The 24,127-nt window shown below is 41.8% G+C and overlaps 1 protein-coding gene and 2 pseudogenes across 1 annotated transcript; all 3 read left to right on the top strand.

The window, feature by feature from the left end:
- Positions 1 to 401: 401 nt before the first annotated feature.
- Positions 402 to 3,213, top strand: LOC116362023 (cilia- and flagella-associated protein 251-like). Its single transcript, XM_031816341.1, has 2 exons — positions 402 to 940; positions 3,080 to 3,213. Exons 1-2 carry the CDS (start codon positions 619 to 621, stop codon positions 3,196 to 3,198), a joined length of 441 nt encoding a protein of 146 aa, XP_031672201.1. The 5' UTR covers positions 402 to 618; the 3' UTR covers positions 3,199 to 3,213.
- A 2,574-nt stretch (positions 3,214 to 5,787) lies between these two features.
- On the top strand, positions 5,788 to 8,305 carry LOC116362027 (zinc finger protein 135-like; annotated as a pseudogene).
- Positions 8,306 to 17,014: 8,709 nt separating this feature from the next.
- Positions 17,015 to 22,278, top strand: LOC116362022 (zinc finger protein 239-like; annotated as a pseudogene).
- Positions 22,279 to 24,127: the final 1,849 nt, after the last annotated feature.

Genomic DNA, 24,127 nt, shown 5'->3' with positions numbered 1-24,127 from the left:
ACATTTAAACTATATCTGACATGCTACTGGTGTCTTTGTTAAGCCCATAACCATGTGTGTGAAGTGTCAACAAAAAGCCCCCCCCCCCCCATAAAAAGATCCCTCAACAGAAAGCTGCACAATATGTTGAGTAAAGTAATTTATGCCACCCTCGCCAATCTGTCACCTAATCCTGCCTAATGGGCAGGTCAGGAAAGTATTGGCTGTAGAAGGAAGAGGAAAACATAACATCTGTTTGTTTTAAAATGACTTCTTATGACATTGTTGGCCAGAATAAACATTGTAATTAATATTTTTCCAAACTGCGTTACCCACTCCAGTCAGCGGATGGCGATATGAGTTTTTCAGGTGATGCTTCCTGCGTGACGTACAATCTAGTGGACGGAACTGGAGGTTTCTTCAACAGCGACAAAAGGCTTCTGATTCAACCAAGGTGGTGGTTTTCTAGCGAACATTAAACCGAAACATTGAAGCGTTTAAGACAAATCTTGTGTATATTATTCTTAGTGTTTTAAACACAATTCTGTTTACATATCTACTCGTTCATTGAAACGTAGATTGCTTGTTAAATTAGCTAATGTGGTAAAGTGATACTGCACGAGGCTAATCGACCGGAGCATGAGCTCATTAATCTCGACGGAGAAAGAAGCTCTGAAGAAAGGAGAGGAAGAAGCTTTCAGGATGAAAAGGGAGGAAGAGGAGGCTATCGCATTGAAAGAAGAAGAGGATGATATTACAGTGAAAGAGGAATATGGGAAAGAGGTTGTGGAAGAGGAGGAGGTAGAAGCTTTCAGAATCAAAAAGGAGGAAGGTGCCATAACATTTAAAGAAGAGGAAGAACCTTTTGGAGTAAAAGAGGAAGAGGAGGCTATCTCAATTAAAGAGGAGGAAGACGTTTTGGGAGTGAAAAAGGATGAGGCTGAAAATTCCATTGAGACCAGTGAGTACTGACTTGAAAACGGGCACAAAATATGCATTTCTTGAACTAATGTGGGGTTTGAAAAGGGGCATTCTACTGAAGTTCTACAATTTAATATGTTGTTCAGTTCTCAATACATTGTTAAAGGTGCAATCCGTCATTGGTACATATATTTAGACTTTTATATTAGATTTATTGAAATATCCACGTAGTCCACGTTAAAGTGCACTTCATAAAACAGGCTTTTCAGAATTCAACATTGGTGCATAATTTATACTTAAATTATCAAAGGGACGCAAAGGGCACCCATTTCGTGGAACAACCCTTTTACAATTGCAACACAAACAATATTTTAGGAAATCACGATGAAAGCTGCCTTTATAGGCACTTTTTTATACACTGCTCAAAAAAATAAAGGGAACACTAAAATAACATCCTAGATCTGAATGAATGAAAATAAAGGGAACACTAAAATAACATCCTAGATCTGAATGAATGAAAATAAAGGGAACACTAAAATAACATCCTAGATCTGAATGAATGAAAATAAAGGGAACACTAAAATAACATCCTAGATCTGAATGAATGAAATATTCTTATTAAATACTTTTTTCTTTACATAGTTAAATGTGCTGACAACAAAATCACACAAAAACTATCAATGGAAATCAAATTTATCAACCCATGGAGGTCTGGATTTGGAATCGCACTCAAAATTAAAGTGGAAAACCACACTACAGGCTGATCCAACTTTAATGTAATGTCCTTAAAACAAGTCAAAATGAAGCTCAGTAGTGTGTGTGGCCTCCACGTGCCTGTATGACCTCCCTACAACGCCTGGGCATGCTCCTGATGAGTTGGCGGATGGTCTCCTGAGGGATCTCCTCCCAGACCTGGACTAAAGCATCCGCCAACTGCTGGACAGTCTGTGGTGCAACGTGGCGTTGGTGGATGGAGCGAGACATGATGTGCTCAATTGGATTCAGGTCTGGGGAACGGGCGGGCCAGTCCATAGCATCAATGCCTTCCTCTTGCAGGAACTGCTGACACACTCCAGCCACATGAGGTCTAGCATTGTCTTGCATTAGGAGGAACTCAGGGCCAACCGCACCATCATATAGCCTCACAAGGGGTCTGAGGATCTCATCTTGGTACCTAATGGCAGTCAGGCTACCTCTGCCGAGCACATGGAGGGCTGTGCGGCCCCCCAAAGAAATGCCACCCCACACCATGACTGACCCACCGCCAAAGCGGTCATTCTGGGGGATGTTGCAGGCAGCAGAACGTTCTCCACGGCGTCTCCAGACTCTGTCACGTCTGTCACGTGCTCAGTGTGAACCTGCTTTCATCTGTGAAGAGCACAAGGCACCAGTGGCGAATTTGCCAATCTTGGTGTTCTCTGGCAAATGCCAAACGTCCTGCCCGTGTTGGGCTGTAAGCACAACCCCCACCTGTGGACGTTGGGCCCTCATACCACCCTCATGGAGTATGTTTCTGACTGTTTGAGCAGACACATGCACATTTGTGGCCTGCTGGAGGTCGTTTTGCAGGGCTCTGGCAGTGCTCCTCCTTGCACAAAGGCGGAGGTAGCGGTCTTGCTGCTGGGTTGTTGCCCTCCTACGGCCTCCTCCACGTCTCCTGATGTACCGGCCTGTCTCCTGGTAGCGCCTCCATGCTCTGGACACTACGCTGACAGACACAGCAAATCTTTTTGCCACAGCTCGCATTGATGTGCCATCCTGGATGAGCTGCACTACCTGAGCCACTTGTGTGGGTTGTAGACTCCGTCTCATGCTACCACTAGAGTGAAAGCACCGCCAGCATTCAAAAGTGACCAAAACATCAGCCAAGAATCATTGGAACTGAGAAGTGGTCTGTGGTCACCCCCTGCAGAACTACTCCTTTATTTGGGGTGTCTTGCTAATTGCCTATAATTTCCACCTGTTGTCTATTCCATTTGCACAACAGCATGTGACATTTATTGTCAATCAGTGTTGCTTCCTAAGTGGATAGTTGTGTGATTGACTTGGAGTTACATTGTGTTGTTTAAGTTTTCCCTTGAATTTTTTGAGCAGTGTACATATTCATGCCTCTTGTAAGACTGTGATTGCAATTGATGGTCATAAGTTTACCATCTGTTTGATGTTCTCATTCACACAGGAGAGAGACATGACTTTCCTGGATCCTCTGGGAAGCCTCAACAACATCCTGATGCTGACGAGGCAGAGAAGAGTCTCTCCAGATCAGAACACCAGATGGTACAGCTTGGTCTGGTCTAGCATACAGCTTGCTCTATTGGGGTCTGGGCTGGATTTCTGTAAAGCACTTCATGACAACAGTGACATCAGCATCCATAATGATATGTGTTTGTGTCCCCTCTTTATGGTTACTAGGACAACACTAGCCCTTCCTCCCTCCCGGAGTCCCCGTGTCGTGCCTCTCCCGGTAGCGCCTTACTGCTGGGTATGAAGAGGTTGTCTGTGCTGCTGGTGGACTGCAGGAAAACAATGGGGCTGAGTGGAACTGTGAGCGGAGGAGAAGAGAAGAAAGGATCAGATTTGACTCATCAAAGTAAGTGCTGGAGTTTAGTTTGAACAAATAAAATAGATCTGACCACTGGTATCTGTTACCAGGACAACCAGCAGAGTTCTGTTGGTTGACAGGAAGATGGACTAATGGAAATGGATGTTATGAATATCATAACACTGAAAAAGGATTCTGCCAATGAAAGAGAGAAACCAATAGACCATATTAAACATTGATGAAAGTTAGCTTTAGAGAGAAAGTTTCAAGATGATGCTTGTTTTACAGAAACCTTTCCTTAAAACATTATGGATGTTACATTGCCTGTCCCAGTCAACCCCCCTATCTTTACAAGACTGTTGAACAGGAAAACATGATGGAGTCTTAAAGGAGGACTGTAGCATCTAATGATGAAACATTATGGAGTCTTAAAGGAGAGCTGTAGCATCTAATGATGAAACATTATGGAGTCTTAAAGGAGGACTGTAGCATCTAATGATGAAACATTATGGAGTCTTAAAGGAGGACTGTAGCATCTAATGATGAAACATTATGGAGTCTTAAAGGAGGACTGTAGCATCTAATGATGAAACATTATGGAGTCTTAAAGGAGGACTGTAGCATCTAATGATGAAACATTATGGTGTCTTAAAGGAGGACTGTAGCATCTAATGATGAAACATTATGGAGTCTTAAAGGAGGACTGTAGCATCTAATGAGGAAACATTATGGTGTCTTAAAGGAGGACTGTAGCATCTAATGATGAAACATTATGGAGTCTTAAAGGAGGACTGTACCATCTAATGAAACATGGAGTCTTAACCTCTTATGGCTAGTGGAACCCCTCGACAACATTCCGCTGAAAAGGCAGAGCGCGAAATTCAAAATATTTTTTAGAAATATGTTTATTTTTTATTTTACCTTTTTATTTTACTAGGCAAGTCAGTTAAGAACTAATTCTTATTTTCAATGACGGCCTAGGAACAGTGGGTTAACTGCCTGTTCAGGGGCAGAATGACAGATTAGTACCTTGTCAGCACGGGGATTTGAACTTGCAACCTTTCGGTTACTAGTCCAACACTCTAACCACTAGGCTACCCTGCCACCCCTACACTCTAACCACTAGGCTACCTGCCGCCTCTACACTCTAACCACTAGGCTACCAGCCTCCCCTACACTCTAACCACTAGGCTACCCTGCCTCCTCTACACTCTAACCACTAGGCTACCTACCGCCCCTACACTCTAACCACTAGGCTACCCTGCCGCCCCTACACTGTAACCACTAGGCTACCCTGCCGCCCCTACACTCTAACCACTAGGCTACCTGCCGCCTCTACACTCTAACCACTAGGCCGCCGTAACTTTCATACATTCACAATACACCAAAATAAGCTTAACTTCTTGTTAATCTACTCATTGTGTCTGATTTCAAAAGAGCGTTACAGCGAAAGCACACCATATAATTATGTTAGGTCAGAGCCTCAAAAACACACACAGCCATTTTCCAGCCAAAGAGAGGAGTCACAAGAAGCAGAAATAAAGAAAATGAATCACTAACCTTTGATGATCTTCATCAGATGGCACTCATAGGACTTCATGCTACACAATACATGTATGTTTTGTTCGATAAAGTTCATATATCCAAAAATCTCTGGGTTTAAACACTGTTTCCCATGCTTCAATGAACCATAAACAATTAATGAACATGCACCTGTGGAACGGTCGTTAAGACACCAACAGCTTGCAGACGGTAGGCAATTAAGGTCACAGTTATGAAAACTTAGGACTCCAATGAGGCCTTTCTACTGACTCTGGAAACACCAAAAGAAAGATACCCAGCGTCCCTGCTCAATTGCGTGAACGTGACTTAGGCATGCTACAAGGAGGCATGAGGACTACTGCAGATGTGGCCAGGGCAATAAATTGCACTGTCCGTACTGTTAGACGCCTAAGACAGCGCTACAGGGAGACGGGACGGACAGCTTATCGTCCTCGCAGTGGCAGACCACGTGTAACAACACCTGCACAGGATCGGTACATCCGAACATCACACCTGCGGGACAGGTACAGGATGGCAACAACAATTGTCCAAGTTACACCAGGAACGCACAATCCCTCCATCAGTGCTCAGACTGTCCTCAATAGGCTGAGAGAGGCTGGACTGAGGGCTTGTAGGCCTGTTGTAAGGCAGGTCCTCACTAGACATCACTGGCAACAACGTCGCCTCTGGGCACAAACCCACCGTCACTGGACCAGACAGGACTGGCAAAAAGTGGTCTTCACTGACAAGTTGCGGTTTTGTCTCCAGGGGTGATGGTCGGATTCGCGTTTATCGTCGAAGGAATGAGCATTACACCGAAGCCTGTCCTCTGGAGCGGGATCGATTTGGAGGTGGAGGGGGCGTCGTGGTCTGGTGCGGTGTGTCACAGCATCATCAGACTGAGCTTGTTGTCATTGCAGGCAATCTCCACGCTTTGCGTTACAGGGAAGACATCCTCCTCCCTCATGTGGTACCCTTCCTGCAGGCTCATCCTGACATGACCCTCCAGCATGACAATGCCACCAGCCATACTGCTCATTCTGTGCGTGATTTCCTGCAAGACCGGAATGTCAGTGTTCTGCTATAGCCAGCGAAGAGCCCGGATCGCAATCCCATTGAGCACGTCTGGGACCTGTTGGATCGGAGGGTGAGGGCTAGGCCCATTCTCCCCAGAAATGTCCGGGAAGTTGCAGGTGCCTTGGTGGAAGAGTGGGGTAGCATCTCACTGCAACTACTGTCAAATCTGGTGCAGTTCATGAGTAGATGCACTGTAGTACTTAACCCCCCCCCCCCTTTGTTCAGGGACACATTATTCCATTTCAGTTCGTCACATGTCTGTGGAACTTGTTCAGTTTTGAATCTTGTTGAATCTTGTTATGTTCCAACAAATATACGCAGTTGACAGTGAGAGGATGTTTCTTTGTTTGCTGAGTTTAGATTGGCGAGGGGGAAAAACAATTTAATCAATTTTAGAATAATGCTGAAATGTAACAACATTTGGAAAAGGTGTATCATTCGTGTATCTATTTTAAAAAATTAATTGTCTTTGGCAGGAGAAAGACCAGACTCGGTGGAACCAGAGCCAGGGACGTCCAAACCCGCAAGACGACACCAGTGCTCCTACTGTGGAAAGGGTTGTAACAGGTTAGGGGCCCTGAAACAACATGAGAGAATACACACAGGGGAGACGCCTTACCACTGCTCCCAGTGTGGCAAGTGTTTTAACCAGTTAGGGAACCTGAAACTACACGAGAGAATACACACAGGGGAGAAGCCTTACCACTGCTCCCAGTGTGGCAAGTGTTTCAACCAGTTAGGGAACCTGAAACAGCATGAGAGAATACACACGGAGAAGCCTTACCACTGCTCCCAGTGTGGAAAGTGTTTCAACCAGTTAGGGAACCTGAAACGGCATGAGAGAATACACACGGAGAAGCCTTACCACTGCTCCCAGTGTGGAAAGTGTTTCAACCAGTCAGTGAAGCTGAAACGGCATGAGAGAATTCACACAGGGGAGAAGCCTTACCGCTGCTCCCAGTGTGGCAAGTGGTTTAACCAGTTAGGGAACCTGAAACAGCATGAGAGAATACACACGGAGAAGCCTTACCACTGCTCCCAGTGTGGGAAGAGTTTTAACCATTTATTTAACCTGAAAAGACATGAGAGAATTCACACAAGGGAGAAGCCTTACCACTGCTCCCAGTGTGGAAAGTGTTTCAACCTGCCATGGGAGCTGAAACGGCATGAGAGAATTCACACAGGGGAGAAGCCTTACCACTGCTCCCAGTGTGGCAAGTGTTTCAACCAGTTAGGGAACCTGAAACAGCATGAGATAATACACACGGAGAAGCCTTACCACTGCTCCCAGTGTGGAAAGTGTTTCAACCAGTTAGGGAACCTGAAACGGCACGAGAGAATACACACGGAGAATCCCTACCACTGCTCCCAGTGTGGAAAGTGTTTCAACCAGTCAGTGAAGCTGAAACGGCATGAGAGAATTCACACGGGAGAAGCCTTACCACTGCCCCCAGTGTGGCAAGTGGTTTAACCAGTTAGGGAACCTGAAACAGCATGAGAGAATACACACGAAGAAGCCTTATCACTGCTCTCAGTATGGCAAGTGTTTTAATCAGTTAGGAAACCTGAAACAGCATGAGAGAATACACACAGAGAAGCCTTTTCACTGCTCCCAGTGTGGAAAGTGTTTCAACCAGTCAGTGGAGCTGAAACGGCATGAGAAAATACACACAGGGGAGAAGCCTTACGAGTGTTCCCAGTGTGGAAAGTGTTTCTACTGGTCAGGGGATCTGAAAAAACATGAGAATACACACAGGGGAGAAGCCTTACCACTGCTCCCAGTGTGGAAAGAGTTTTAACCATTTATGGAACCTGAACATTCATGAGCTAATACACACAGTTAAATGTCTTTCGAGAATCCACACAGGAGAGAGAAATTACTTCTCTTAGCGTGTATATTGATATTTCACATCTCATTGACTGACAACTCATCAGAGAACATACACAGTGCTCCCATTGTCTTATATTGTTGCCTTCTAATGTGTTTACCTGTTTTTACCAGATGAAATTGCTTCTTCAAATTATTGATAAACATGTACTGACTGTTAGAACTGTTCCATGGATTGATGAGGAATTTAAAAACTGTATGTTTGAAAGAGATGGGGCAAAAGGAGTGGCTAATAAGTCTGGATGCACATCTGGCTGGTTTACATACTGCAAATTGAGAAATGATGTGACCAAACTCAACAAAAATGATAAACTTTATTAGGAACCCAAGATCAATGATATAAAGAATGATGGAAAAAAAAATGTAAATAAACAATTAAAGAAAAGCAGTGTAAGTATTGAATTTTGTGAAGTTAGTGTGGGAGAGGTGGAACAATAGTTATCGATCAATAATGACAAACCTGGCATTGACAACAGCAACAGCTGACTCTATAGCCACTCCTACTGAGGACAGTAGCTGACTCTATAGCCACTCCTACTGAGGACAGTAGATGACTCTATAGCCACTCCTACTGAGGACAGTAGCTGACTCTATAGCCACTCCTACTGAGGACAGTAGCTGACTCTATAGCCACTCCTACTGAGGACAGTAGCTGACTCTATAGCCACTCCTACTGAGGACAGTAGCTGACTCTATAGCCACTCCTACTGAGGACAGTAGCTGACTCTATAGCCACTCCTACTGAGGACAGTAGCTGACTCTATAGCCACTCCTACTGAGGACAGTAGCTGACTCTATAGCCACTCCTACTGAGGACAGTAGCTGACTCTATAGCCACTCCTACTGAGGACAGTAGCTGACTCTAGCCACTCCTACTGAGGACAGTAGCTGACTCTATAGCCACTCCTATCTGTCATATTTTTAATCTGAGCCTAGAGGAAAGTCTTTGTCCTCAGACCTGGATGGAAGCCAAAGTAATTCCACTACCCAAGAGTGGTAAAGTGGCCTTTACTGGTTCTAAGCCAGCTCTTAACAAACTGTTGGGAAAAATTGTGTTTTACCAAATACAATGTTAAAAAAAATAAAGGGAACACTAAAATAATACATCCTAGATCTGAATGAATGAAATATTCTTGTATTATTTATTTACATAGTTGAATGTGCTGACAACAAAATCACACAAATTATCAATGGAAATCAAATGTATCAACCCATGGAGGTCTGAATTTGGAGTCACACTCAAAATTAAAGTGGAAAACCACACTACAGGCTGTCCAACGTTGATGTAATGTCCTTAAAACAAGTCAAAATGAGGCTCAGTAGTGTGTGTGGCCTCCACGTGCCTGTATGACCTCCCTACAATGCCTGGGCATGCTCCTGATGAGTTGGCGGATGGTCTCCTGAGGGATCTCCTCCCAGACCTGGACTAAAGCAGGACAGTCTGTGGTGCAACGTGGCGTTGGTGGATGGAGCGAGACATGATGTCCCAGGTGTGCTCAATTGGATTCAGGTCTGGGGAACGGGCGTGCCAGTCCTGAACTGTACTCGAGTTACAGGGAAGACATCCTCCTCCCTCATGTGGTACCCTTCCTGCTCGTTCTGTGCATGATTACCTGCAAGACTGGGAGGTCAGTGTTCTGCCATGGCCAGCGGAGAGCCCGGATCTCAATCCCATTGAGCACGTCTGGGACCTGTTGGATCGGAGGGTGAGGGCTACGGCCATTCCTTCCCAGAAATGTCCGGGAACTTGCAGGTGCCTTGGTGGAAGAGTGGGGTAACATCTCACTTGTTCAGTTTATGTCTGTTGTTGAATCTTATGTTCCAACAAATATTTACACATCTTAAGTTTGCTGAAAATAAATGCAGTTGACAGTGAGAGGATGTTTCTTTTTTTTGCTGAGTTTAGATTGGCGAGGGGGGAAAACAATTTAATCAATTTTAGAATAATGCTGAAATGTAACAAAATATGGAAAGGGTGAAAGGGTCTGAATATTTAACGAATGCACTGTGTCTGTGTGTATACTGAACCAAAATATAAACAACAATTTCAACGATTTACAGTTCATATAAGTTAGTCATTTTAAATAAATAAATTAGGCCCTAATCTATGGACTTTACATGACTGGGCAGGGGAGCAGCCATTGGTGGACCCTGGAGGGTATAAGCCCACCCATTGCGGAGCCAGGCCCAGCCAATCAGGATGAGTTTTTCCCCACAAAAGGGCTTCATTACAAATAGAAATAAAACTCGGGTGGCTGGTCTCAGACGATGTGGAGGTCCTGGGCTGGCGTTGTTCGTTATATGTGGTCTGTGGTTGTGAGGCCAGTTGGATGTACTGCCAAATTCTCTAAAACGATGTTGGAGGCAGCTTCGGGTAGAGAATTGAACATTCAATCATCTGGTAACAGCTCTAGTGGATATTCCTGCAGTCAGCATGCCAATTGCACGCTCCCTCAACTTGAGAAACCTGCACATTTTAGTGTGGCCTTTTATTCTCCCCAGCACAAGATGCACCTGTGTAATGATCATGCTGTTTAATCAGCTTGACATGCCACACCTGTCAGGTGGATGAATTTTCTTGGCAAAGGAGAAATGTTTACTAACAGGGATGTAAAAAATTCTGCAATCTTTTGTTTCAGCTCATTTTAACATCCAACACTTTACATGTTGCATTTATATTTTTGTTTATTGTGTCATGTTTTGTGTTGACCGCAGGAGGGGTAGCTGCTGCTTTTGCAACAGCTAATGGGGATCCTAGTAAAATACCAAATACCAAACTCTGTTGTTCTCTCTGAGCTCAGAAATAAAGAATCTTGGTTTAACTTGGACTCCAGCAGATCCTTATATTATAATATCCACTACAACTCAACCACAGATTGCTGTTTCATGATTGTCTCAATAAAGAGTTCCTCATTCCACTTTCCTGTGGGCTTTTACAAGCCTCCCACTGGTTGAATAAACGTTGTCTCCACGTCAAATTAAAAACATCCTTAACATAGATAAACCTTCACTATCTTCATCCCTAAACGAGCAACATTAACTATTGTCTATAGTTATTCTCAATGACATTCCTGGCCTTATGAAATCCTAGCTAAATACAATGTTCCCACCCGTTTTCATGTCTTTGGTTATGCAAACATTTGTTTATTTGATTATATTTCTCATGAAGATGAATATAGTTTTAATTCTGCATGGGTCACGCATTGCTTTGGTCATGTGTTCCCTTATGGGTCAATTATTTTAATTAGAATATAGCAATGATGCTCTCTCCTCAATCACTTACAGTTTCTTTGGAAAGTATTCAGACCCCTTGACTTTTAGGTTTAGGTCATCAGTAAAGGGGACATCTTAAATATTACAATGACCCTTTCAAAGACAGACATTCCCCGGACCTCCCCCTATAACTATTTTTAAAAGGGTAAAATGATCTGTTTTCTATAGCATTAAGGTCAGGGCGTTGTGATGCCCACTCCAATACCTTGACTTTGTTGTCCTTAAGCCATTTTGCCACAACTTTGGAAGCATGCTTGGCGTCATTGTCCATTTGGAAGACCCATTTGCGACCAAGCTTTAACTTCCTGACTGATGTCTTGAGATGTTGCTTCAATATATTCACGTAATTTTCCTCACCCATGATGCCATCTATTTTGTGAAGTGCCCCAGTCCTTCCTGCAGCGAAGCACCCCCACAACGTGATGCTGCCACCTGTGTGCTTCATGGTTGGGATGGTGTTCTTCGGCTTGCAAGCATCCCCCTTTTTCCTCTGATCATAACGATGGTCATTATGGCCAAACAGTTCTGTAACGCTCCCAAGGATGAACCAGACTTGTGGAGGTCTACCATTTTTTTCTGAGATCTTGGCAGATTTTTATGTATTTTCCCATGATGTCAAGTAAAGAGGCACTGAGTTTCAAGGTAGGTCTTGAAATACATTCACAGGTGCTCTTCCAATTGACTCAAATTATGTCAATTAGCCTATCAGAAGCTATAGACATAATTTTCTGGAATTTTCCAAGGCTGTTTAAAGGCACAGTCAATTTAGTGTATGTAAACTTCTGACCAACTGGGATTGTGTAATAATCTGTCTGTAAACAATTGTTGGAAAAATGACTTGTGTCATTAACACAGATGTCCTAACCGACTTGCCAAAACTATAGTTTGTTAACAAGACATTTGTAGAGTGGTTGAAAAATGAGTTTTAATGACTCCAACCTAAGTGTATGTAATCTTTAGCTTCAACTGTAAATACTGTATCCTTCACTATCTATTCTTCACTATATATTGCATCTTAGCTGCTGTGTTGTTGCTCATCCATGTTTTATACTTCTATATTTCCCATTCCTTTACTGGATTATGTGTATTAGGTTTAGTTGTGGAATTTGTTAGATATCATCTGTTTGATACTGCTGTACTGTCGGATCTAGAAGCATAAGCATTTCACTAAACGGAAAACGGATTGGATTTGTAAAAATCCATCAACATAAGGTATTTTTATTAATTTTCACACAACTGGTAACCGCTGACTGGTGACATTTTGTGTTTCACCCTACTGGCAACCTAAATCCAATGACGGTGGACATTTTGTGTTTCACCCTACTGGTAACCTAAATCCAATGACGGTGGACATTTTGTGTTTCACCCTACTGGTAACCTAAATCCAATGACAGGTGGACATTTTGTGTTGATTTCATGTTGAATTCACTTTAGTTGACGAATCAAAGAAATGTAAATAGAAACAACATGTTGATCTTTTGAATAAGCGGCAGGTGTTGGATCCATATCCACATTAGTAGCTAAATTTCCATGCAATTTGCGACAGATTTTCATGTCAATATTCTCAAATCTGCATGAAACAATATACGCATTTTCCCACCGGAAATGTTTGCATCAACATGTTTATTGCAGATAAAAGTCTTTGCGTGATGACGTAAGGCACGGAAAAAATGTTTTCCTGTTGGATTCCCATGTACTGAGTGAAAAATGCAAGTTGAATGGGTTTCCATTGCATTTTCAACTCTACTGATGGTTTTGAAAAACCGTTGAGTTATATAGCAAAAGTCCTCTTGTCCCGTGCACTGTAGCCAACAGCTCAAAGATACAGTGCTGGTAGGCTACCGACATGATGAGATTATTATGGATAAGAGCGACATTATTTTATTTGTCAAATGGCAACCAAGCATCAATCATCATCATGTCACCAGAAGACCCTCAAAATGTATTGGAAAGGAGCATCAAGCTCATCACGTGCACTTTCACCACCCTGTGAAGTTCATCATTTATTTACTCTGTAGCCTAATAAACTGCATGGGTTCCCAAGTCGTAGTGGGAGGACCACACAATATATCATCGCGTGACTCCAAGTTAACGAAGACATTATCGTTATAAAATCAATATTTGCGCATAAAGGATTAATACCGCCAATTCTCGTTTATACATTTTTACTGACACAAAAAGACCCCACCATGTCAAACGAAGTAACAAATCGTCTGTCGGCATTTAGAAAGGTATACAGGCATATCATGTTTCCATCAGCCCGGTCATGACTTTGGAAATGGTTGGATCAATATCCACCTTCATGATATGGATGAAGCCTGATTTGGAATGTCTTGAGTAGTTCTATCTGATGTCATAATACACTCCTCTGATAATCAAGTGATGTTCACATGTGATGCATTTGCTCCATTGTTTACATTTAAGTTGGAGGCCCACTCTGATGATGTATGTCTTACATTGTGAGGCTTTAATGGTGTATGGTGACATCTTAGTGGGACTTGTCCAATATGAATGTTCAATACGCACAATAGGTTGATCAGTAGGTGCTAGCTTAGTTAGCGTTGCGCGCTAAATAGCGTTTCAATCGGTGACGTCACTTGCTCTGAGACCTTGAAGTAGTGGTTCCCCTTGCTCTGCAAGGGCCGCGGCTTTTGGGTAACGAGCGATGGGTAACCATGCTTCGTGGGTGGCTGTTGTGGATGTGTGCAGAGGCTCCCTGGTTCGCTCCCGGGTATGGGCGAGGGGATGGTCTAAAGTTATACTGTTACATAGGCAGTTAGCTGCTTAGCCGCACAGCTCGCTAACACAGCTCATATCAACAAAGTCAAAATGGACTCCAGGCATGGTAGTGGCAGCAGTGCACAAAAACCACTGTTTACCCGAGCTTCCTGGGTGAAAAATAATTTGGCTATATAAAGAGGGCACGACAAAACCTATTCCCCCTCAGGAGACACTTTTAAAAAAAACATTTACACTGTTTTCAAGCTGTACACTCTCTACTTTACATTGTAGCAAAGTGTAATTTCTTCAGTGTTGTCACATGAAAAGATATACTTAAATATTTACAAAAATGTGAGGGGTGTACTCACAAAATCATACAATGTGATTTTCTGGATTTTTGTTTTAGATTCCGTCTCTCACAGTTGAAGTGTACCTATGATAAAAAATTACAGACCCCTACATGCTTTTCTACATGCTTTTCTACATGCCTTGTAAGTAGGAAAACCTGCAAAATCGACAGCGTATCATATACTTGTTCTCCCCACTGTGTATAAATATATATACAGTGGGGCAAAAAAGTATTTAGTCAGCCACCAATTGTGCAAGTTCTCCCACTTAAAAAGATGAGAGAGGCCTGCCATTTTCATCATAGGTACACTTCAACTATGACAGACAACCACTAGTCATGAGTGCACACGATTTGGTTTCATTTGCAGTGATCTATTTGAAGATATTTCTGTCAGAGTTGACATTGTAGGGGATAGGCTGGCTAGCCGGGTCCTCCATATTACTTCACAGCCTGTAAAAAAAACAATTCTGACATGACTTCGGCATTCTTTGGAATTCTGATCGGTTTTATGTACTGGAAAAATAGAAAAGAGAGGTGTAACTTTGCATTGGGACTTGTGATGCTATACTAATGCAGATCCATATGTTACATGTGGTTACATTTAGCTACCTTCACTTTAAGGGAGTTGTATGGCCACATTTAGATGTGAAAAAATAACAGACAGAGAAAACCATTTCTATTCTAACAGTATTTGGGTCATTGTTGAGCTCTGGTAATATTTCAGTCCCACTGACTGATTTTGTATATACATTGAAATGTCCAGTATAATGAATTGAAATAAATAGAGAATTAATTTAAACTTTATTATTACAAAATCATATATTTTTTTATATGTCCCCCAGGCGTTTCAATTCATTTTTACTTGGGAAATTAATATTAAAATGTGCACATAATTGAATGGAAACATACATTTGTGTTATTTTGTTGAGAAAGTATTTTTATCAAATAAATGCTTATGATTATTGATTAAAATCACACCATGTAGCTCTGTCCTCAGTCTACATGTAACGGGTTGTAAACCTGTGACAGGGTTGAGTTATTTACTTTATTTATGAGTATTGCATCTAAACAAATTAATAATTGAATATATTATACATTATATATTGTTTATATTCACTTATAACACATGCTGTAATGTCGGTGGCTGAGGGCCGTTATGTCAGCGAAGCACAGGAGCTTTACAAAGGCCTCCATGAGACAATCACGACAATCACGTCAGTCGAGGTGAGTCGAGGGATTCATTTTAAGCTTCTACGTCTGTGTACAGGAAAGTATTATTTGTAAGACGTAAGAGAAAATATATCTGTTTATTGTTCAATTATTATGACGTTCTTTCCAACAAAAACAGTGTAGTACCTATTGTTTCCAAACTGCGTTACCCACTCCAGTCAGCAGATGGCGATGTGCGTCTTTCAGGTGATGCTTCTTGCGTGACGTGTAATAGACTGGACCGGACGCTTCTTCAAGAACAACAAAGCGCCAACTCTTTCAACCACCTCGGTAGCCTGCTAGACAACATAAAACTGAAAGATTGATTCTTTAGACCATGTTATTGTACATTAGCTAATCTCAGTGTTTTAGACAAATTTCGGTTGACATATCTACTGGTGAACTTTAACCTAATGTACTTGTTCAATTGGCAAACTTGTTAAAGATTGATACTCAGGTTAGCACTAGGCTAGTCGCTAATGCTAGCTAGCTAGCTAACATCCCTGACCATGAGCTCACTGAACTACTCCTCCCTTGCTAATGAAGCGGAGGTCTGCTTTACGGAGAAAGAATCTTTCAGAATGAAAAAGGAGGAAGAGGAGGCTGTTATAGTGAAAGAAGAGAAAGAACCTTTTAGAGAGGAAGAGGATGCTATCTTAATAAACGTGAAGGAGGAAGACGTTTTGAGAGTGAAAAAGGAGGAGACAGAAGATCCGATTGACACCAGTGAGTACTGTCTTAAAAACAGGGACACAAACTATGCAGTTGTTGAAGTAATGTGGGTTTTTCATGGGCATTCTTACTGTAGGAATTGTTAAATGGTCGATCTGCCATTGGTTCATATACTTTTGCGACTTTTCAATTAGATGTATTGAATTCTCCATGTGGTCGACATTAAAGTTCCCCTCATCTAGTATAACAGTCTTTTAAAATTCAATATTGCTGCATATGTTCTACTTAAAATATAAAAAAGGCACCCATTTTGTGGAACAACCCTTTTACATTTGCATCACAAATATTTTTTTAGGAAATCAAGATGAAAGTGGCCATTTTAGGCCCTTTTTAGACATATTCATGCCTCTTGTAAGACTCTGATTGCAATAGAAGATCATAAGTTTACCATCTGTTTGATGTTCTCATTCACACAGGAGAGAGACATGACTATGGTGGATCCTCTGCGGAGCCTCAACAACATCCTGATGCTGACGAGGCAGAGAAGAGTCTTTCCAGATCAGAACACCAGATGGTACAGCTTGGTCTGGTCTAGCATACAGCTTGCTTTATCAGCTTGGGCTGGGTTTCTGTAGAGCACTTTATGACAACAGTGACATCAGCATCCATAATGATGTGCATCTGTGTCCCCTCTTTATGGTTACTAGGACAACGCTAGCCCTTCCTCCCTCCCGGAGTCCATGTGTCGTGCCTCTCCCGGTAGCACCTTACTGCTGGGTATGAAGAGGTTGTCTGTGCTGCTGGTGGACTGCAGGAAAACAACGGGGCTGAGTGGAACTGTGAGAGGAGGAGAAGAGATTAAAGGATCATATTTGACTCATCAAAGTAAGTGCTGTAGTTTAGTTTGAACAAATACAATAGATCTGACCACTGGTATCTGTTACCAGGACAACCAGCAGAGTTCTGTTAGTTGACAGGAAGATAGACTGGTGGATATGGATGTTATGAATATCATAACACTGAAAAAGGATTCTGCCAATGAAAAGAGAGAAACCAATAGACCATATAAAACCTTGATGAAAGTTAGCTTTAGAGAGAACATTTCAAGATGATCCAATGTAAGGTGCTTGTTTTACAAAAACTTATCCTATAAACATTATGGATATTACATTGCCTGTCCCAGTCAACCCCCATATCTTTACAAGACTGTTGAACAGGCAAACTAAACTCTAGACGCTGTTAATTAATTAACTAATACTGAGGAAAGCTGTGATCCGGCTTATAGGGAAGGACATTCAATAAACACAGCACTTAAAAATGACTGATTGGCTGAGAGAAATTGATGATGATAAAAATATTGTTTGGGCTGTTTTGTTAGACTTCAGTGCAGCTTTTGACATTATCGATCATAGTCTGCTGCTGAAAAAACGTATGTCTTTACACCCCCTGCTGTATTGTGGATAAAGAGTAAAAAAATAAAAGCGAACCTTTATTTAACTAGGCAAGTCGGTTAAGAACAAATTCTTGTTCAGGGGCAGAACGACAGAGTTTTACCTTGTCATCTCGGGGATAAGATCCAGCAACCTTTTGGTTACTGGCCTACCGCTCTAACCACTAGGCTACCTGCCGCCCCAGAGCTACCTGTCTAACAGAACACAGAGAGTGTTCTTTAATGGAAGCCTGTACAACACAATCAAGGTAGAATCAGGAATTCCCCAGGGCAGCTGTTTGGCACCTACCTTTTTCAATCTTTACCAACGACGTGCCAACGACATTTGAGTAAAGCCAGTGTGTCTGTATGCGGATGACTCAACACTGTACACGTCAGCTACCACGGAAACTGAAATGACAGCAACACTTTCAAAGAGCTGCAGTGAGTTTCAGAATGGGTGGCAAGGAATAAGTTAGTCCTAAATATTTCAGATTACCTTAAATTACATGGCCTACTATGCTAATTCTGTAGCGGTATTGTTAGAAGGGGGTAAATAAATATTTTGTTGGAGCGCCAGGCAGGTATTGACCCTAGTTATTAAAGTTAGTTATTACCTGTTATAACATTATTATTAAATATTATTAAAACTGAAAGGATGAGAGTAGAATAGAGTAGCGCTTCCAGACACATTCTAAACATGGAGTCTTAAAGGAGGACTGGAGCATCTAATGATGAAACATTATGGAGTCTTAAAGGAGGACTGTAGCATCTAATGATGAAACATTATGGAGTCTTAAAGGAGGACTGTAGCATCTAATGATGAAGCATTATGGAGTCTGAACTTCTTATGGCTAACATTCCGCTGAAAAGGCAGAGCGCGAAATTCAAAAATATTTTTTAGAAATATGTAACTTTCATGCATTCACAAGTGCAATACACCAAATTTAAGCTTAACCTGTAGTCTAATGAGTCTGATGCTTTAAAGGAGAAGTTTACCCAAAATCCAGAAACTCCTAAGTGATTCCATACATTGAAACTAGTCCCGCAGATTTTTTCCCTCTCCCCCTCTTTCTCCCTGTAGTGCTGTACTATAACGGCTGCAAAACGTGACTCGTGACGTTGCTGGATGCGGGCCTCGCTCTGCTGCTTTGCCAGTTAATTTGTTATTTTATTACAGCTATGGCCTTTGTCTTTCACCTGGAGTTGTTTATTTATGTTTGAGAAAAAAAACACTTTTCAACATATACAAAATAAACTCAGCAAAAAAATGTACCGATCTTTTTCAGGACCTTGTCTTGTTACTGATGTGCTTTGTGTCTGTCTCCAATGTAAAATAAAACATAAAAAAATGGACATTCCTGCAGTCAACATGCCAATTTTACGCTCCCTCTGAGACATTTGTGGCATTGTGACAAAACTGCACATTTTAGTGGCCTTTTATTTTCCCCAGCACAAGGTGCACCTGTGTAATAATCAAGCTGTTCAATCAGCTCCTTGATATTCCACACCTGTCAGGTTGATGGATTATCTTGGCAGAGAATAAATGTTAACTAATGTTAAATAACAGGGATGTAAAAAATATTGTAGTTACTATCAGTTTTAGGAACATCTTTCCAAATATTTCACTTTATTTTTTACTTTGACCAAAATATGACATCAGCGATAGTCAAAATGTTGAACATCTGTGAACGTCTAAATAAGAAATTGGTCCATTTAAACAGCAGGTGTCGAACCCTTTCAACAACGGGGAGATTTTACTGATGTGCTTTGTGTCTTCGACGTAAAAACAAGTGTTGGACTTCCACTTAATTACTTATTTTATGTTTAAGGAAGTGTGTACAGTCGTGCCCAAAAGTTTTGAGAATGACACAAATGTTAATTTTCACCAAATCTGCTGCCTCAGTTTGTATGATGGCAATTTGCATATACTCCAGAATGTTATGAAGAGTGTTCAGATGAATTGCAATTAATTACAACGTCCCTCTTTTCCATGCAAATGAACTGAATCCCCCCCAAAACTGGAAGCTTCAAAAGGAGGGTGGTGCTTGGAATCATTGTTCTTCATATGTCACCCACGGTTACCTGCAAGGAAACAGGTGCCGTCATCAAAAAGGGCTTCACAGGCAAGGATATAGCTGCCAGTAAGATTGCACCAAAATCAACCATTTATCAGATCATCAAGAACTTCAAGGAGAGCGGTTCAATTGTTGTGAAGAAGGCTTCAGGGCACCCAAGAAAGTCCAGCAAGTGCCAGGACCGTCTCCTAAAGTTGATTCAGCTGCGGGATCGGGGCACCAACAGTACAGAGCTTGCTTAGGAATGGCAGCAAGCAGGTGTGAGTGCATCTGCACGTACAGTGAAGTGAAGACTTTTGGTGTCAAGAAGGACAGCAAAGAAACCACTTCTCTCCAGGAAAAAACATCAGGGACAGACTGATATCATCAGGGACAGACTGATATTCTGCAAAAGTTACATGGATTGGACTGCTGAGGACTGGGGTAAAGTCATTTTCTCTGATGAATCCCCTTTCCGAATGTTTGGGGCAAAGCTTGTCCGGAGAAGACAAGGTGAGCGCTACCATCAGTCCTGTGTCATGCCAACAGTAAAGCATCCTGAGACCATTCATGTGTGGGGTTGCTTCTCAGCCACGGGTGTGGGCTCACTCACAATGTTGCCTAAGAACACAGCCATGAATAAAGAATGGTACCAACACATCCTCCGAGAGCAACTTCTCCCAACCATCCAGGAACAGTTCGGTGACGAATAATGCCTTTTCCAGCATGATGGAGCACCTTGCCATAACTAAGTGGCTCGGGTAACAAAACATCAATATTTTGGGTCCATGGCCAGGAAACTCCACAGACCATAATCCCATTGAGAACTTGTGGTCAATCATCAAGAGGCGGGTGGACAAACAAAAACCCACAAATTCTGACAAAATCCAAGGATTGATTATGCAAGAATGGGCTGCCGTCAGTGGCCCAGAAGTTAATTGACAGCATGCCAGGGCGGATTGCAGAGGTCTTGAAAAAGAAGGATCAACACTGCAAATATTGACACTGCATCAACTTCATGTCATTGTAAATAAAAGCCTTTGACACTTATGAAATGCTTGTAATTATACTTCATCATTCCATAGTAACATCTGACAAAAATATTTAAAGACACTGAAGCAGGAAACTTTTGGCCACTACTGTAGGTCGCATTCTGTATCATACAACTATGAAAGTTATATATTTAGAACTACCTGCTCGATTGGAATCCAGTGACGTCTGTGTCTTGAGTGTCCTAGAACTGTTTAGTTTTTTGTGTTCTGACAAACAGAATGAATAAATAAGTAGTGTAAACATTGTCAGTAATTACCAGGAAACTCTACAACATTTGTTTTAAAATCACACTAAGATTGTTAAAACTGGACTTAGGTTATTGAGAGATCTGATTAGGATTTACCCTCGTAGCAAGGCCATTTTATCATGTGGTGGTTTCATTCGGGTCTCTATTTTTTTTTAAACACTGTCTTTGGCAGGAGAAAGACCAGACTCGGAGGAACCAGAGCCAGGGATGTCCAAACCAGCAAGAAGACACCAGTGTTCCCACTGTGGAAAGGGTTGTAACCACTTAAGTGAGCTTAAACGACATGAGAGAATACACACAGGGGAGAAGCCTTACCACTGCTCCAAGTGTGGAAGGAGTTATAGCCATAAAGGAAACCTGAACGAACACGAGAGACTACACACAGGGGAGAAGCCTTACCACTGCTCCCATTGTGGAAAGGGTTTTAACAATTCGGGGAAGCTGAAACGGCATGATAGAATTCACACAGGGGAGAAGCCTTACCACTGCTCCCTGTGTGGCAAGGGTTTTAACGATTTGGGGAAGCTGAAACGGCATGATAGAATTCACACAGGGGAGAAGCCTTACCACTGCTCGCAATGTGGAAAGATGTTTAGCCAGAAAGGACATCTGAAAGCTCATGAGAACATTCACACAGGGGAGAAGCCTTACCACTGTTCCTAGTGTGGAAGGAGTTTTAACCTGAAAAACAGCCTGAACCAACATGAGAAAATACACAGAGGTGAGATGCATTACCACTCCTCCCAGGGTGCAAAGCATTTGCCCATTTAGGAAGCCTGAAAGAGCATGACACAGAGGAGAAAGCTTACAAAAGCTTAGACTTTGGGAAAACATATTACTCATAACAATCACTTAAACGTCATTAGAGAATCCACACAGGAGAGAGAAATTACTTCTCTTAGCGTGTATATTGATATTTCACATCTCATTTTTCTTACAATTCATCAGAGAACATACACAGTGCTCCCGTTGTCTTATATTGTTGCCTTATAATGTGTTGACCTGTTTTTACCAGATGAAATTGCATCTTCCAATTATTGATAAACATGTACCTGTTAAGAAACTGACTGTTAGATATGTTAAGCCTCCATGGATTGATGAGGAATTTAAAAACTGTATGTTTGAAAGAGTTTGGGCAAAAGGAGTGGCTAATAAGTCTGGCTGCACATCTGGCTGGCTTACATACTGCAAATTGAGAAATTATGTGACCAAACTCAACAAACATAATCAACTTTATTATGAAGCCAAGATCAATGATATAAAGAATGATGGAAAAAAAACTTGTAAAGAAACATCATGAAAGAAAAGCAGTGCAAGTATTGAATTTTGTAAAGTTAGTGTGGGAGAGGTGGAACAATTGTTATCGATCAATAATGACAAACCTCCTGGCATTGACAACTTAGATGGAAAGCTACTGAGGACAGGAGCTGACTATAGCCACTCCTATCTGACATATTTTTAATAAGAGCCAAGAGGAAGGTCTTTGTTCTCTTGCCTGGAGGGAAGCCAAATTAATCCACTACCCAAGAGTGGTAAAGCGGCCTTTACTGGTTCTAACAGCAGACCTATAAGCTTGCTGCCAGCTCTTAGCAAACTGTTGGAAAAATTGTGTTTTACCAAATACAATGCTATATTTCTGTAAACAAATGAACAACATACTTTCAGCATGCTTATAGAGAAGGGCACTCAACATGTACTGCACTGACACAAATGACTGATGATTGGTTGAGAGAAATTGATAACAAGAATATTGTGGGAGCTCTATTGTTAGATTTCAGTGCAGCCTTTGATATTATTGACTATAACCTGTTGTTTAAGAATGTGTGTGCTATGGCTTTTCAACCTCTGCCATGATGTGGATTCAGAGCTGTCTATCTAATAGAACTCAGAGGGTTTTTAATGGAAGCTTCTCTAATGTCAAACATATGAAGTGTGATGTACCGCAGGGCAGCTCTCTAGGCCCTCTACTCTTTTCTATTTTTACCAATGGCCTGCCACTGGCATTAAACAAAGCATGTGTGTCCATGTATGCTGATGATTCAACTATATAAGCTACCAGCAACCACAGCTAATGAAGTCACTAAAACCCTTAACAAATAGTTGCAGTCTGTTTTGGAATGCATGGCCAGTAATAATCTGGTCCTGAACCTCTCTAAAACTAAGATCATTGTATTTGGTACAAATCATTCCTTAAGTTTTAGGCCTCAGCTGAATCTGGTAATGAATTGTGTGGCTGTTGAACTAGTTGAGGAGACTAAATTACTTGGCATTACCTTAGATTGTAAACTGTCATGGTCAAAACATATAGATGCAATGGTTGTAAAGCTGGGGAGAGGTCTAGCTATAATAAAGAGATGCTCTGCTTTTTTGACACTACTCTCCACAAAGCAAGTTCTGCAGGCTCTAGTTTAGTCTAATCTTGATTATTGTCCAGTCGTGTGGTCCAGTGCTGCAAGGAAAGACCTAGTAAAGCTGCAGCTGGCCCAGAACAGAGCGGCTGTCACGCCCTGGCCATAGAGAAGCTTTTATTCTCTATGTTGGTTAGGCCAGGGTGGGACTAGGGTGGGCATTCTATGTTCCTTTTTATGTGTTTTTGTATTTCTTTGTTTTTGGCCGAGTGTGGTTCCCAATCAGGGACAGCTGTCTATCGTTGTCTCTAATTGTGAATCATACTTAGGCAGCCTTTTTCCACCTGTGTTTTTTGGGTAGTTGTTTTCTGTATAGTTGATTTGCCTTACAGAACTGTTCGTTCTTCTCTTTGTTATTTTGTTTGAATGTTTTTTGATTAAATAAAAATCATGAACACTTACCACATGCCTTCCGACGAGAGACGTGACAATTGTGTCATGTTTTGTGTTGACCGCAGGAGGGGTAGCTGCTGCTTTTGCAACAGCTAATGGGGATCCTAGTAAAATACCAAATACCAAACTCTGTTGTTCTCTCTGAGCTCAGAAATAAAGAATCTTGGTTTGACTTGGACTCCAGCAGATCCTTATATTATAATATCCACTACAACTCACCCACAGCTTGCTGTTTCATGATTGTCTCAATAAAGAGTTCCTCATTCCACTTTCCTGTGGGAATTTACAAGCCTCCCACTAGTTGAATAAATGTTGTTTCCACGTCAAATTAAAAACATCCTTAACATAGATAAACCTTCACTATCTT

The sequence above is a fragment of the Oncorhynchus kisutch genome, unplaced genomic scaffold (genome assembly GCF_002021735.2).
Source record: "Oncorhynchus kisutch isolate 150728-3 unplaced genomic scaffold, Okis_V2 scaffold782, whole genome shotgun sequence".
NCBI lineage: Eukaryota > Metazoa > Chordata > Actinopteri > Salmoniformes > Salmonidae > Oncorhynchus > Oncorhynchus kisutch.
This window is presented reverse-complemented; position numbering and strand designations above follow the sequence as displayed.

Excerpts from the sequence above, each read along its gene's own strand:
- LOC116362023 (XM_031816341.1), top strand. The coding sequence starts at position 619 with ATGAGCTCATTAATCTCGACGGAGAAAGAAGCTCTGAAGAAAGGAGAG. Across the intron at positions 941-3,079 it reads TGAAAATTCCATTGAGACCA|GAGAGAGACATGACTTTCCT; the intron begins GTGAGTACTGAC and ends TCATTCACACAG.